The sequence below is a fragment of the Pleurodeles waltl genome, chromosome 2_1 (genome assembly GCF_031143425.1).
Source record: "Pleurodeles waltl isolate 20211129_DDA chromosome 2_1, aPleWal1.hap1.20221129, whole genome shotgun sequence".
Classification (NCBI taxonomy): Eukaryota; Metazoa; Chordata; class Amphibia; order Caudata; family Salamandridae; genus Pleurodeles; species Pleurodeles waltl.
In genome coordinates, this window is record NC_090438.1 from 158,010,390 (window position 1) to 158,024,367 (window position 13,978).

General features: G+C 42.7%; 1 protein-coding gene across 2 annotated transcripts in view; it reads left to right on the forward strand.

The window, feature by feature from the left end:
- Window positions 1–13,978, forward strand: part of TENM1 (teneurin transmembrane protein 1) — a 1,758,425-nt gene that overhangs the window by 463,402 nt on the left and 1,281,045 nt on the right. For both annotated transcript variants that reach the window (XM_069211839.1, XM_069211847.1), the window contains exon 3: window positions 1,918–2,178. In XM_069211839.1, the coding sequence (XP_069067940.1) occupies window positions 1,918–2,178 (261 nt within the window). The remainder of the gene's footprint in view (window positions 1–1,917; window positions 2,179–13,978) is intronic.

Genomic DNA, 13,978 nt, shown 5'->3' on the forward strand with positions numbered 1-13,978 from the left:
CAAAGGGCTCTTAAATCCTGAAAGGCCTCCCTAATTAACATTCCACAGATTAAGAAAGCAAGATGGGGAGGTCGATCTTTAGCATTTGGAGTCTCAAAACTCTGGAATTCCCTTCCTTTGGACCTCTGCTAGGTTAGTCAAGAAATTTCCTTTCATAACAATTTGAAGACCCTTCTGTTCACAGCATAAGTTGCCTCCTTTTCATTCTGCTTCTGCTCTAGCACTAGGAGGCCTTCGGGTAGCCATGCTATTTACAAACTCCTAAACTAAACTAAACTACTAAACTAGAACAAATACTGTTACATTAACTAAATTTGAAACATGCTCTTTTCCTGCATACAATAGAACATTCAACATTAAATTAGCTGCCTAGGGAAAGAATCCAGGCCAGAAGGGACAGAATCAGCATGTAATTTTCCACTGCCGCTTGCAAAATGAACCTTCCAGGCCTAGTCAAGTTCAGAAGCCTAAATACAAATTAGTACAAATAATACATTAACAAACCTATTGCACACCTTACAATTCACATATGCAAAGCAAATGATTTAATTTCATATATTATTCTTGTTGTGTCAAAGCAATTTTAAACATATATTTATTTTTCTAAACACTCAATTCATAATAATGTAATCCATTTAATTCAATATAAGTGGGTTTAATTCATATTCTTATAATACTCAAAATATATTTTATTTCCACTATCTCTACTTAATGATAATACTTCCAGGTTAATGTTTATTAATAATTCACTCATTTATGAATGCATAATGTTTTCATGTTAAACGTGGTGTCAAAATATGAATGGTTGGCAAAAATGTTCAACACAATTCAAATGTGTATATTTTCATTTCTACCTTATTTTCTCTGTTAGACCTTTGGAATTATAGATGTATTTGCTTCCATATGCTACTTCTGTGCCACTAATTTATGAATAAAACTTGATCTCTCTCACATTCAGTGAGATGAAATAAGCATTGAGTCAACTGTTTATTTGGAAAGATAGCTTAGTGATGGTACCGCCTGCAGGGCTCTGTGAGTATGTGAAAGTTCACAGTTATGAATCCTCACAAGCTCACTCAGCTTCTCAGTCTTCTGAGATTGACAGAATGAACATCCTTAGTATCGGACGCTTTAAGCTTAATGTAAAACACTGGTTGAAGAGCCACCTATTTCTCAGCAATTTGATAGAATCCATTTGTAAGGAATGACATTCGGAGTCTGAGCAAAAATATGTAAATCATACTTTACACTGCTTTTCCAGGTGAAAAAAACAACCTTATTTGGACATAATGTCAACTTTGCATAATATCTGTGTAATCTAGATGCTCCCATCAGTATTTAATGTAGCAAGTTATATTCCATTGTTTTCGGGCCCATTAAAGTCGCTAGCTGACCAGATTTACAACAGCTCAATGGCAAACTAGTTTAACAAGGCAATTTTACATGTAGTTAAGAGCTTGATTAGTCCAGCAAGTGACTGAAAATCCACCACCAATGAGTTTCCAGTGCTAATGTGCATATCAATGGAGAGAGTGCTCTTGGCACACTTTATTTTTAACACATAGGATGAAAATTGCATAATTCAGGTGGCCTTTACTGAAACTTTGTTTGCAAGAGGACGCTGACCATCTTTACTACCTTAAAATTCAATGTTAGAAAAAAACTTGCCATTTTGTGTATGCACAAATTATAATTGGGTAACTTACTATCAATCAAACCTACATAAACCCGTCTATTTTACTAAATTATAAAATTGATGTAACACTAATTTGGTTGTTTTCTGTATATATTGTTCTGTACCGGCAGAAGTGGATTAAAATCCATTTTGGAGAATTATATTAAACTAGCCTTTATAAAACTGAATGCAGCAAACAGTACTTGTCCATGTCTCTAAACTCTGAGCAATTTGTTTTTCAGAGATGGAGTTCTGTGAGAGCCCACATATCCTGAGCACGGGCTACCAGGCTGATTTGCACGGTGTTTCTCAGCACAGCTACCCGTTGCAGGTGGGCTCCGATGTGGATACTGAGAACGAAGGTGGCGCATCACCAGATCACACCCTAAGGATGTGGATGAGGGAAATGAAATCTGAACATAGCTCCTGCGTTTCTAGTCGAGCAAACTCCGCATTGTCCCTAACTGACACTGACCATGAGAGGAAGTCTGACGGAGAAAATGGTAATAATGAAAATTATACCACATCCTACCACCTATACACAAAGATAATGTGTTTTTATTCATATTTTTCCAGTTTATTTTTTACCTCTTTTCCTAAAGCTTCTTTGGCAACATAAATGCATTCTAGATTATATATATTTCTCTGAGTTAAGAAGATATACGTATGCCTTATGATTAAGCTAAGGATAAGCAGTTTATATGAGAGTTCACTGAAAAAGTACTTTATATTTTTTTGGCAATGTGATCGTTTGCAGCGCTCATGGTAACATTTAAATAATGAATGCACATATTTATTTTGGTAAATAATGATCGGCATTTTAGAGGTAAAACATATATAATGTGTGGTTCAATATATTCATATGAGAAGCCACACCAGAAAGAATATTACATACATATCTTACCGTTCCTCCCAGACGCGTACTATGTCCATTTGGCCTGCTTTTAATTGAATTATGTGCTGCAACAATTTAGATGGCTGCATGCCACTGTATCGCCGAGCTTGGCATCAGGAGTCACTACCTCATGAGCATTACGTTGGGAGCTACTACATCGGGAGAGTGCCATTACATTAGAACTTGGCAGTTATCTGTCTACTGATGCAATGCAAGGGAAGATAAATGTGGCTCAACAGCTTGTTATGTAGAACAATATTTCTAATAAACACATAATCACACACTTACTACCGCATTATAAAGGTGCGTGTTTATTCCAACCGTGCACCAAAAGTGACACGAAAAAACACGTTTCACTGCCTCACAAGTTGCTTGTACATATACTTTACATGTGGAAACAACTCTTCTAGTAGCCACAGCATCGGGAGTGTGAGTTTTACTTCCATCACAATTTTAAGCCTTTGTGTCCTGGTTTTCGTTAAAAATATTTGTGAAAATATCTACAAAAATGCAGTGGCACACACCATGTATGCAGAGGCGCCGAATTTAAAAATTACCATGGTTAAGAAAGGGGACTGGTATCTCATGAGTCTTGGTCCACCCACACACACGCAACAATTTTAATAAATAGAATAGTACACCCTGTGCATCTGCATCAATACATAGGGAAATGAAATAGCTGCTTAACTCTAGTAAGTTATTAACGCTGACATCTGCCGTCACAATGTCTGCTGCCAAGATAGCAATCGGTGCCATGAAGCACAATTACAGCCAGAGTTTATACAAGGCAAATAGAAGTCGTCATTTGATTCGCCTCATATCTTTCTCTAAAATGAAAGCGATCAGCACAAAGGATATATTTATGTCAACAAATATGTTTTTTTTTTCAAAACGATAGGTCTTTTGCAAAAGTTAGAATTGTTGCATGTTTCAATAAAATCCGAGCCATCACATTTTTTAATCTGACATATAATGAGCATACAATAGCAAGGCACTCAGGACTTAAATGGTTTGTGACAATATGATTGTGTATTATAAGAAATAAAATATCATCCGGTGTACATTAAAAGATAATAGCAAGTCACCTCAGAGTTTCATTATCTTATAAAGAAACTCGCCTTTCGACAAGTATGGTCACACAACTGCTCAGTGACTTGCAATATCCTTATTGTTAGAAATTGGTTTGGTCTTTGTCCGGGTTTGAGTCCTGGTCAAGCAGCAACCGAATTCCTAGTCAGAGCATGTGTCAGGCAAACCCTAAATTAACCTGTCCTCACCCTCTCATAGCATGCCACTTAGCGGTCAGGCTTAGTTTAGAGTCAATGTGTAAAGTATTTGTGCTACACATCAAACAGTTAAACTGTACAAACACCACACAAAAACATTCCACAACAGGTTAGAAAAAATGTACTTAATTCAATAAATAAAACAACACCATGACAACACAAATCCAATAAGTAGAGCTTGAGTTACTAATAATAAACCATAAAATAGCACTTCAAAGCAAGAAACACCTAAAGGAATATCTAGTTGTGTCGGACCAGGAAAAAGTCAAAAGATGGAGATGGAGTGTGAGCCGGCTACATGGACCCAGGTAAGCCAACTGAACCAAAGTACCTTATATTCTGGTTGCGGATCACTGCGTGGATCCAAAACACAGATGCATTGTGCAGCGGAGCTGATGCGTCAAGATGTGGCAAGGTTGTGGTGAGTGGTCCTTTTGCATTGTCAATTAGGATTCTATCGACAGGGTGTGGGATGAAAAGGCTGGTGTGAGGAATGCACTGCACAGCGTTGGTTCGGATGAACACAGAGGCAGCGATGCAGAGTTGTAGCATTGTTGTCGAGGCTGCTGTCAATGATGGATGTGAGGAGATGGTGCTGGAGAAAGTCATACAGTAGCAGTTCCAAAGTTGATACTTTGGTCTCAAGATGCAGCGTTGTGAGTCTGTTGCGTCCATTCCAACCCGTGCAGTAGTGGCGATGTGCCAGTTTCGATCAATGGAGCAGAAGCAATGCATCGGTTCTGTTCTTGCAGGAGAGGATGCATCAGTTCTGCCGGAGAAAACACCCCAGGCCCTCCTCCAAAGGTCTAGAACTAGGGTAGGACCACTTAGCAGGGCAGACTCAAAGATGGAAGAGTACAGGTGAAGAAGTAGGGTGGTTGGAAGTCTTTTATGTCCTTGAGACTTCAGATCAGGAGGCCAGCCAGCTAATCCTTGGAGTCATTCTGGGTTTAAGTGATGGAGGTCCAGCCCTTCTTACTCAGACATGGGAACAGCAGGCAGCAGGGAAGCACAGCAAGGCAGGAGTCCAGCAAAGCAGTAGTCCTGCAGAGTGGTAATCCTTCAGCAGCACAGCTGTTCTTCTTTGTGGCAGAATCTTCAGAGGTCCAGAAGTGTACTCAGTTGGTGGTATCAGAGGTCCAGTACTTATGCCCAGTTGGGCCTTTGAAGTGGGGGAGACTTCAATGACAAGCCTTTTGAAGTGCACAGAGGTTCTACCCTTCCTGCCCTTGCTCCAGACTCACAATATGGAGCTATGTAGTCTTTTGTGTGCTCCAGACTCACAATATGGAGCTATGCAGTCTTTTGTGTAAGGACATTACGCAGCCTATTCAGGTATAAGTGAGGCTGGGCCAGCTCCTCCCTCCCATTCTCCCAGGATTCCCCATCAAGAAACACCTAAGGTCCCATTGTGTGTGGATATCTAGAGGTACTTCATAAAGCCCAGCTGTCACCCACCCGAGACAAGTGATCAAAGACAGGCAGCAGGCACCAAATGGCTAAAGCCAGAAAATGCTAACGTTCTAAAAGTGGTATTTTCAGAATTGCAATTTAAAATCCGACTTCACCATAAGTTGTGATTTTAAATTGTGATTCCAGAGACACCAATCTAAAAAAGGATATGTCTTCCACATTGTGGATTTGTAGGAAAATGCCACTGTTGGCATGGTTACCCCCCACTTTTTTGCCCAGTGTTGATGCCAACATTGAATCAAAGTGTGCTGGGATCCTGCTAACCAGGCTCCAGTACTAGTGACCTTTCCCAAAAACTGTACCTTTGTTTCCACAATTGGCACTACCCTGGCCCACAGTTAAGTCCTTTGTAAAAGGTACCCCTGCTACAAAGGGCCCTGTGACCATGGAAGATCCCTAGGGCTGCAGTATGTATTCTGCCACCCTAAGGGACCCCTCACCCAGCACATGTACACTGCCTTGCACCCTGTGTGTGCTGGTGGGGAGAAAAAGACAAAGTCGACATGGCACTCCTCTCAGGGTTCCATGCCCAAAAAACACTGCCTGTGGCATAGGTAAATTACCCCTCTAGCAGGCCTTACAGCCCTAAGGCAGGGGGCACTATATCACAGGCGAGGGCATAGATGCATAAGGAATATGCCCTTACAGTGTCTAAGTCCATTCTTAGACATTGTAAGTGCAGTGTAGCCATATTGAGTATATGGTCTGGGAGTTTGTCATTACAAACTCCACAGCTCCTTAATGGCTTCCCTGAATACTGGGAAGTTTGGTATCAAACTTCTCAGCACAATAAACCCACCCTTTGCGCCGGCTTTCACCATTACATAAATATGGTGCCCGGCTGGTGCACAGATATGGTGCAAGCCGGTGCTAAACTTTTTGGTGCAAAACTGCGTTAGTGCAGTTTTTACCCAAAAAGTATAAATCAGGGTCATTTTCTGATGCAAAACCATCCATACCACATGACTCCTGTCTGAAAAAAGACAGGAGTTATGCCCACCACCCCAATGGCCAGCACTGGGGACCAGGGTCCCCTGGGCATGGCCATTGCACCCTGTGCCATGTATGGGGGCCCGTTTCAGGGCCCCCTATGATACATGCAATACTTACCTGTACTTACCTGGGATGGGGTCCCCCATTGTTCGCAGTCCCTCTAGTGTGGGGGGGGGGGGTTCCTGGGGCCTGGGGAGGGCATCTGTAGGCTTATTCCATGGTGTTCCACCACCATGGAAATAGGCCCACAGGTCCCCTAACACCTGCCCTGACCCAGGCGTTAAAAAAGCAAGCTTTGCCCCATTTTTTGACTCCTCCTGTGCACCATTTTTGCACAGGGGTATAAATATGGCGTTAAGGCCATAGAGTCATTTTTTTCACGGGAACGCCTACCTTGCACCTCATTAAAGCAAGGTAGGTTTCCACTTCCAAAAAATGGCTTTAACTCCATAAATTTGGCGCATGACGTGTCTAGCACCAAAGTATAAATATGGAGTTAGTTTTGCACCAAATTAAAGTTTAAAAAATGACTCTAATTTGGTGCAAACAGAGTATAAATATGCCCCTATATCTCATTTTGATATAGTATATACAGAGCCAGCTTCCTACAGAATTACACTTATAAAATGTAATAGGATAATCTCAATGCTATCCTGTGGGAGAGATAGGTATTGCTGTAGTGAAAAAAAGCTTTGGGAGTCTTTCACTACCAGGACATCTAAAACTAAAAAGTACATGTCCTACATTTTTAATCTACTGCACCCTGCCCAGTGGGTTGCCGGGACCTATATATACATATCTATCTATCTATCTATCTATCTATCTATCTATCTATCTATCTATCTATCTATCTATCTATCTATCTATCTATCTATCTATCTATATGATCAAATACTCCTTGGAGTCCATTATAAATGTTAGTCCTGACAGCCTTCGGATAATCTTCCCTCCAGATTTTTGCCTACCTCTTCCTATTTTTCTGACTCTCTTTTTGTTGGCTCTAGGACTCTGGGCACTTTACCACTGTGAATCAGTGCTAAAGTGCATGTGCTCTCTACTCTAAAACATGGTATAATCGGCTTACACCTATTTAGAATATTTAATTTACCTGTAATTTCCTTGTAGTGTGGTATACCATATACCCATGGACTGTAAATTAAACACCATGCACAGAAGTAGCCTTTCAAACCTGTTTCAGGCATAACACTGCACAGTTTACTGCCACCTTGACTTGGCATTTTAAACTACTTGCCAGGGCCTAAACTCCCCTTTAGTTATACCTAAGTTACCCCTAAAATAGGCCGCAGGTGCTGTCTAAGTAAAAAGTAATACACATACTCTTATGTTTTGTATGTCCTAGTAGTGACAAACAGCCTATTTTGTTTTCCACGTCTACACCTCCCATAGGTTAGCATTGGGAATTTTCTTACATACTTTTAAGTATGTGGTAATTCCTGATCTGAAAGGAGTGTCATTACCATGTTTGGTATGTTTGGAGTGGTAGTGAGAAATCCTACTAACTGGTGTAGTTGGATTTTACATTACTTTGTCACTTTTAGAAAGTGGGTATCTCTCTGTGCTTATACCTCTATGTGCTTTGCAGCCTAACTCCAATCCATGTCTAGGGCTGAGTAACAGTTATATTGTGTGCATACTTTCCAGACAGCCACAACACAGGAAAGGCTGGGTATGACAGGGGATACATCTGCATTAATCTGCATGCTGATAGTCTTCTTGGGCTGGGAAAGGGAGAGGTTGTTAACATTTAAATGTCAATATGTTGTGTCCTCCCCTCACCCAAAGGGCTGATTTACACACTACTGATGTCTAGAGCCATGGCTAGGTTGAAAGGGGTTTGTGGTACACTTAAAAGGGTTCCTTTGAGGTCACCCCCTACATGAAAGGCATTTATGAGTTTGAGTACAGGGGCTCTGACCTGGAGCCGAACATCTGTAAGAAGGACTGCTGCACTGCTTAAAGGATTCATCTGGGCTGCTCTGCTGTTGCCTTTCTGCATGGTTTAAAGGACTCACTAGATTGAGTTCCTGCTAGTTGCCCTGCTGCTTGCTGCTCCCTGACTCTGGGCTACTAGATTCTACAGGCTGCACATTGCACGAGGACTGCTGTGCTACCAGGAGGAACCACCATTGGAGTTACTTGCTTTGTTGTGCTGACCTGTGGCCTGTTGGTGCTGAAAGAAGGACTACTACTTTGCTAAAGAGACCCTGATGTGGTGGCATGCCTGCCTACTGCACCTCTTGTGCCCCCCAGTGTTCCCCTGGGACTGTAGACTGCCCAGAACTGGCCTTAGGACACGTGAGTCTGGACATCCAAGTCCTTTGCCACTTAGCACGTGTTGAGTGCTGGATTTTCCTTCAGCACATGTTGAGAGCTGGATTTCCTTTCAGTGCGTGTTGAGTGTTGTAGCCCAGACAAAGGGCTGACTGCCTGATTTCATCAACCCCGTGTGTCCAGAAGTCTCAGGGGTGGAGCTGACTAATGGATTTCCCTGGAGCCCTGCAGTCACCTTAAGGAGGACACTGCACCTACACAAAGCAGGCTCAGCCAATCCCTTGATGCCATCACCGCAGCCCCTGTGCAGATCACTGGAGTCCCCTGTGAGTGGCTCATCTGTCACAGGTGCCACCCGCATTCAGCCGTACTGTCAGTGCTTGCAGCAGCAGCACCACACATTTGCGAGCAGCTGCCCTTCTTCCGTTCTTGTCGATAGGGAAGAAAGGAGGTCTTCCATCGCCTAAAGAGTGAGTGCCTCCCTCCCCGTTGTGACATACCTTGAGGAGCATTTGCCACAATTCTGTGATGGGTGAACCCTCGACAAAGGTCCCAGTCACAATACTAAACTGCATTCAGTGAGGCCCTGTGAGGGTTTCTGAAAGGAATTAACATATACCAGTTAATAGGAGCGCAGATGCTCCTGCACTCCATGGCTTATCTCGCTATGACCACCTCAATTGTTATTCCTTATCCTGTAGCACCTACGCTACTTATGGCAGTCACATTAGTGTTAGTGAATTGACCATGGTATGTATGAGTGCCTGCATTGTATCACATTATGGCCCTCATTCCGACCCTGGCGGTCATAGACCGCCAGGGCCGCGGGTGACGGAAGCACCGCCAACAGGCTGGCGGTGCTTCCTTGCCCATTCTGACTGCGGCGGTAAAGCCGCGGTCAGAAAACCGGGTCTGGCGGTTCTCCGCCGGATTTCCCCCGGCTGGGCGAATCCGCCATGGCGGCGCTGCTGACCCCCTTACCGCCAGCCTGTTTCTGGCGGTCTTTACCGCCAGGAACAGGATGGCAGGAACGGGTGTCCTGGGGCCCCTGGGGGCCCCTGCAATGCCCATGCCAATGGCATGGGCAGTGCAGGGGCCCCCAAACAGGGCCCCAGCATGCTTTTCACTGTCTGCCTAGCAGACAGTGAAAAGCGCGACGGGTGCAACTGCACCCGTCGCACACCTGCAACACCGCCGGCTCCATTCGGAGCCGGCTTCAGTGTTGCAGGCCCCTTTCCCGCCGGCCCATCGGGAAAGTTGGAATGGCCCCAGCGGTCTTTTGACCGCGGGGCGGCCAAATGGCGGTTCCCTCCAGGCAGGCGGCAACCGCCGCCCGCCGGGGTCAGAATGACCCCCAATGTACCCGACATTCATGGTGACAGGTGGAGGGAGCAATGTACTCATGGTATCCTGTGACAATTTAGGCATTCATGATGACACGTGGTGATTTATGTACTTATGATAGTCATTGATAGTCTACAAATTTATGTTCCTGATCCAATTGCTACATTTCGTCTCTGATGTTGTAATACTTATCACTTTGACTCTTGCATTGCCAGGAAAACAAGTATCATCGTTCAGTAAATGGTCCATATGCACAGAACTTATAATTTTTGTTGTTTTAGTTCTAGTATATATGATACAGAAACCCACTTTTATATATTCCTGCGTGGAGTCTCCTTTTGTAGTGTACTCATTGTGTTACTGGTGTGAGTGTGTTGCGCAAACGCTTTACACATTGCCTCTGGGGAAAAGCCTGACTGCACTGCCCCAGCTTACAAATTCTATTTCTAACAGTCATGATATCATCAATGTATTTATTGCTGGGCTTCTTTTAATGCTCTCAATTCAATAGTGGCACGAGGTTAAAGTTATTATCTGTTGGTGCAACAAATCATTGAAATGCTCAAATAATCAAGTGGCAGTGTATAAGTTATGTTCTTTCCTGGGGGTAATCCAGTTTTCTAAGTTTGTTGTTTCACAATGTGAAGCATGTGTAGGGCCATATATCAGACCCAAGTATTTTGCAAATACTCTACAGATTTTCTTGAGTGATAGGACTATGGTAGAGAATAAGCACCTAGAAGCAATCAGTAGTTAGAGATCTAACACACAGCTTATGCACTGCTGATTCAGGAAAGTTGATAGTATGTTTGCGTTAAAGATTCATATCAACCAATGACTGTAATTCTTCTGCAATGCGAGCATCAATGGGCTTATATCATTTCATTTACCCAAAAACGAGCTACAAGCTACTTAGCAAAACATGGCAAATTAGGTTGTGCTTGCAGATGGTCCACTGTGAGAAAGTGGTTTATTCGTTTACATGGATTGGTTCAGAAGTAAAGAAGACATTATCTTCTTAGGTCTAGTCAAAAGCTTAACTAACTAAAACCTGAGCTTGACCTCTGGCAGCTATGACATAGAGTTAGACTAAAGTTAAACATAATGAAAATGTGTAATTTACTTAGAAGTACCAAGAGTCACAAAGTCAAAAACAAAGCACAAATTCCACTCCTACTTATAAAAATAGAGAAAAATGTAATAAGCAAAATGGTACTGAAAGAGAAATGAGCTGCAAGTCAGATAATGTTCATAATCAGTCCCCTTAAAGCTCTGGAACAAATGTTTAAAAAAACTTCCTACACATTTTTGGTGCCTCAATTTCCATGTCCCCAGGACCTTATGGGGAGCACATACAGACTTTGAGGGTGCCAGGCAAAGGGCAACAGTAAAAGTGAGTCAAGGTCCAGTTGCCACTGGTCAGCTGAGATACTTCGCAGGAAATTCCTCTTCAACTTTGTTTATGTTCTTGGACCCATATAGGGGATCAGCCTTATGATCCTTGGAAATATACCTGTCCTTTGGTTTCAAGTGAAAGGATGTCTAAACTCCTGAGGATCATCTCACAGGTTACAGATGCTTAATGCAGCACATTCAGTCCACCAGGTATCCTTTTGCAAGTCTAGAAGTTCTCTGAGGAAGGCTGGGCAAGGGTTCAGCATTTAAGGATTCAACAGCTTGTGGGTCACCTAAAGACACTCCTAGTTTTTCTATGGCTGATGGAGTAAAGGTTCCCAGGCCCTACCTATTTTTGCAGTAGTTCTTGTTTGCGTTTTGTAAACAGGTCCAAATGCAATGTGTCAGGGCAAATCCATAATGGAGGCCCCACTAAACTTGGGGTTTGAGTTTGAGGGTGTGAGTGGGGAGTGTGTTGTGTTAATCCTAATGTCCTTCCATATCTAACACTAAATTCCATCATGAACCAGGCTAAATATTCACAAGCCCAGAGACAGACATCTGGTAGGGCAAAAGCATGGCCCTTCATCAACCAGACAGGAGATACGCAAGAATTGTCCTGGCATCCTGTTTGCACCCTCTGAAGTGCATAACACTTTTAAATGTGCTTCAGACAGACTTATCATGCAGGATTTGACACTGTGGTGTCACAGGATGTCCACAGTCCCCACCCTGCATAATCTATTGATCTCATAAAAATCATCTCTGCTCATTCACGTCAGCCTATTGTGTGCTCCTGGGAGGATTTCCATCTCTTCCTGGGATGAGCACAGGATGGGGACTGCTGGAGAGCTAATACAAATTAGCCTCCAGGAACTTCAAGCAGAGAAAAGGTACATTCTTAAAAGTTACTTTTCCTTAATATTTATTACAAATCAGACTTTATCATTTAATTGGATTTTTAACAACTAATACAAAATGTTGTCTCATTATTTTTCTAGCTGGTCCTGTTCTGGGGATAAAGTTTTAATATTTTAATCTGTTTCTAGTTTTCTACAGAGGACAGCTAGGTCTGCCATATTGAAAGTTGCTTTTAGACCTTTGTCACAGAGTTCTGATAATGTTTCTTGTCTACATGCCACACATTTTAATACCATGCAACCTATCTTGTGGCCTACAAGCACTACCCAGGGCTGACTTACTAATAATTCAACCCACGGGTGACTTAATAATAATTCAAAGAGAGGTTTTTACCTGTTCAAATGGGTTATTTGACAGGTCTTACCTCAGGTTTTACACTGCAGCGGTCATGGTTCAATGATAGACCTGAAGCCATGTTTGTTTTTTTGCACACTAGTGGACTGTATAATAAGTGCTGAATTCCACAAGTCATATTTTAACTTCTTGTGCTATAAGCGTATTTTCAGCATCATATAATATGGCCTCCTAAGAAAGTTAAATATGCCAAAGGAGGATTAGCCAATTTCCAAACATTTTAGTGATCAGAGCACATACACGAGGCTTCATTGTCCCAGTGCGGAGAGTTTAAAAAACAGCAATACAATTCAGCAGAAAATGAAGACATCCCTTCAGAAAAGGGAATTTTCTCACATTCACCAATATATCTCTATAGATGCTCAGGAATAGTGGATAGATTTGTGTGAATAGTGAAGAATGTGGAGATGCCGCATACTAACAACAGTACAATGAAATTGCTGATGTCCTGGTTTTACAAATGCTGTTTCAAAAGAGAACACATTAAAAATCTTCTTGTGTTTTAGAAGAATAGAAAACTACAAAACATGGGACACAATGGTTAGCAATGAGTCTAGCCACTGCCAAACTCAGCATTTTTACGCCATTGGAGAAAACCATTGGTGCTTATGGGTGCCAACTGGCTTTCGGTACTGGCTCTCAAAACTGGTTAAAGTTGTGGAATGCAAAAAATCATATACAAGAGAAATGATCACATGGATGCAAACGCCCAAACCTAGGTACCGTTCCTCAGGTTAACAATCAGGTCCAGCTGAAAGGGGGTCTCCTGACTACTTCACCCTTACACACAGGGGAAGATCCGGAAGACCCAGGTCATGTACTTGAATGGTCCACGTCTCCTGTTCCATGATACTGGTTGGGAGGTGCTTCCTGATTCTTGCAGCGATACCTATCATTAGCTCACGCATCTCATACTTGATCACCTAGACAATAAAAGAAAGCCCTGACTGGTCTTTACCCAGTCCACATGCCCCATACTGATAACATATACTCTTGCTGCTGATTGTGGCTCTCCAGATTGAGTGTATGATGCTTTGTGTTATGCTACTGCTCAATGTGCACTTTGTTTTCTTGTTCAGGGTACTATATGATGGGCTCTTGGTGACTCTGAAATGGTGTTGATATGCCAATAAAGAACTGAAAACAGCTATATGACTCGACAATAGACTTACACATTACCTCCCGTCCCTCCCTCGCCTTCCTTTTAACCAATGAGGCCTCCTACCTCCCCCCTAGACCCTCCCTTCCCCTTTCAAACCCCCCCCCCACCCTTATCCCCTCCTGTTCTTTTGTCTAGCCCACGCTAGACGGTTTTCTTTCCCTTTCTTACCTGCACGGCGGGGCCTGGAG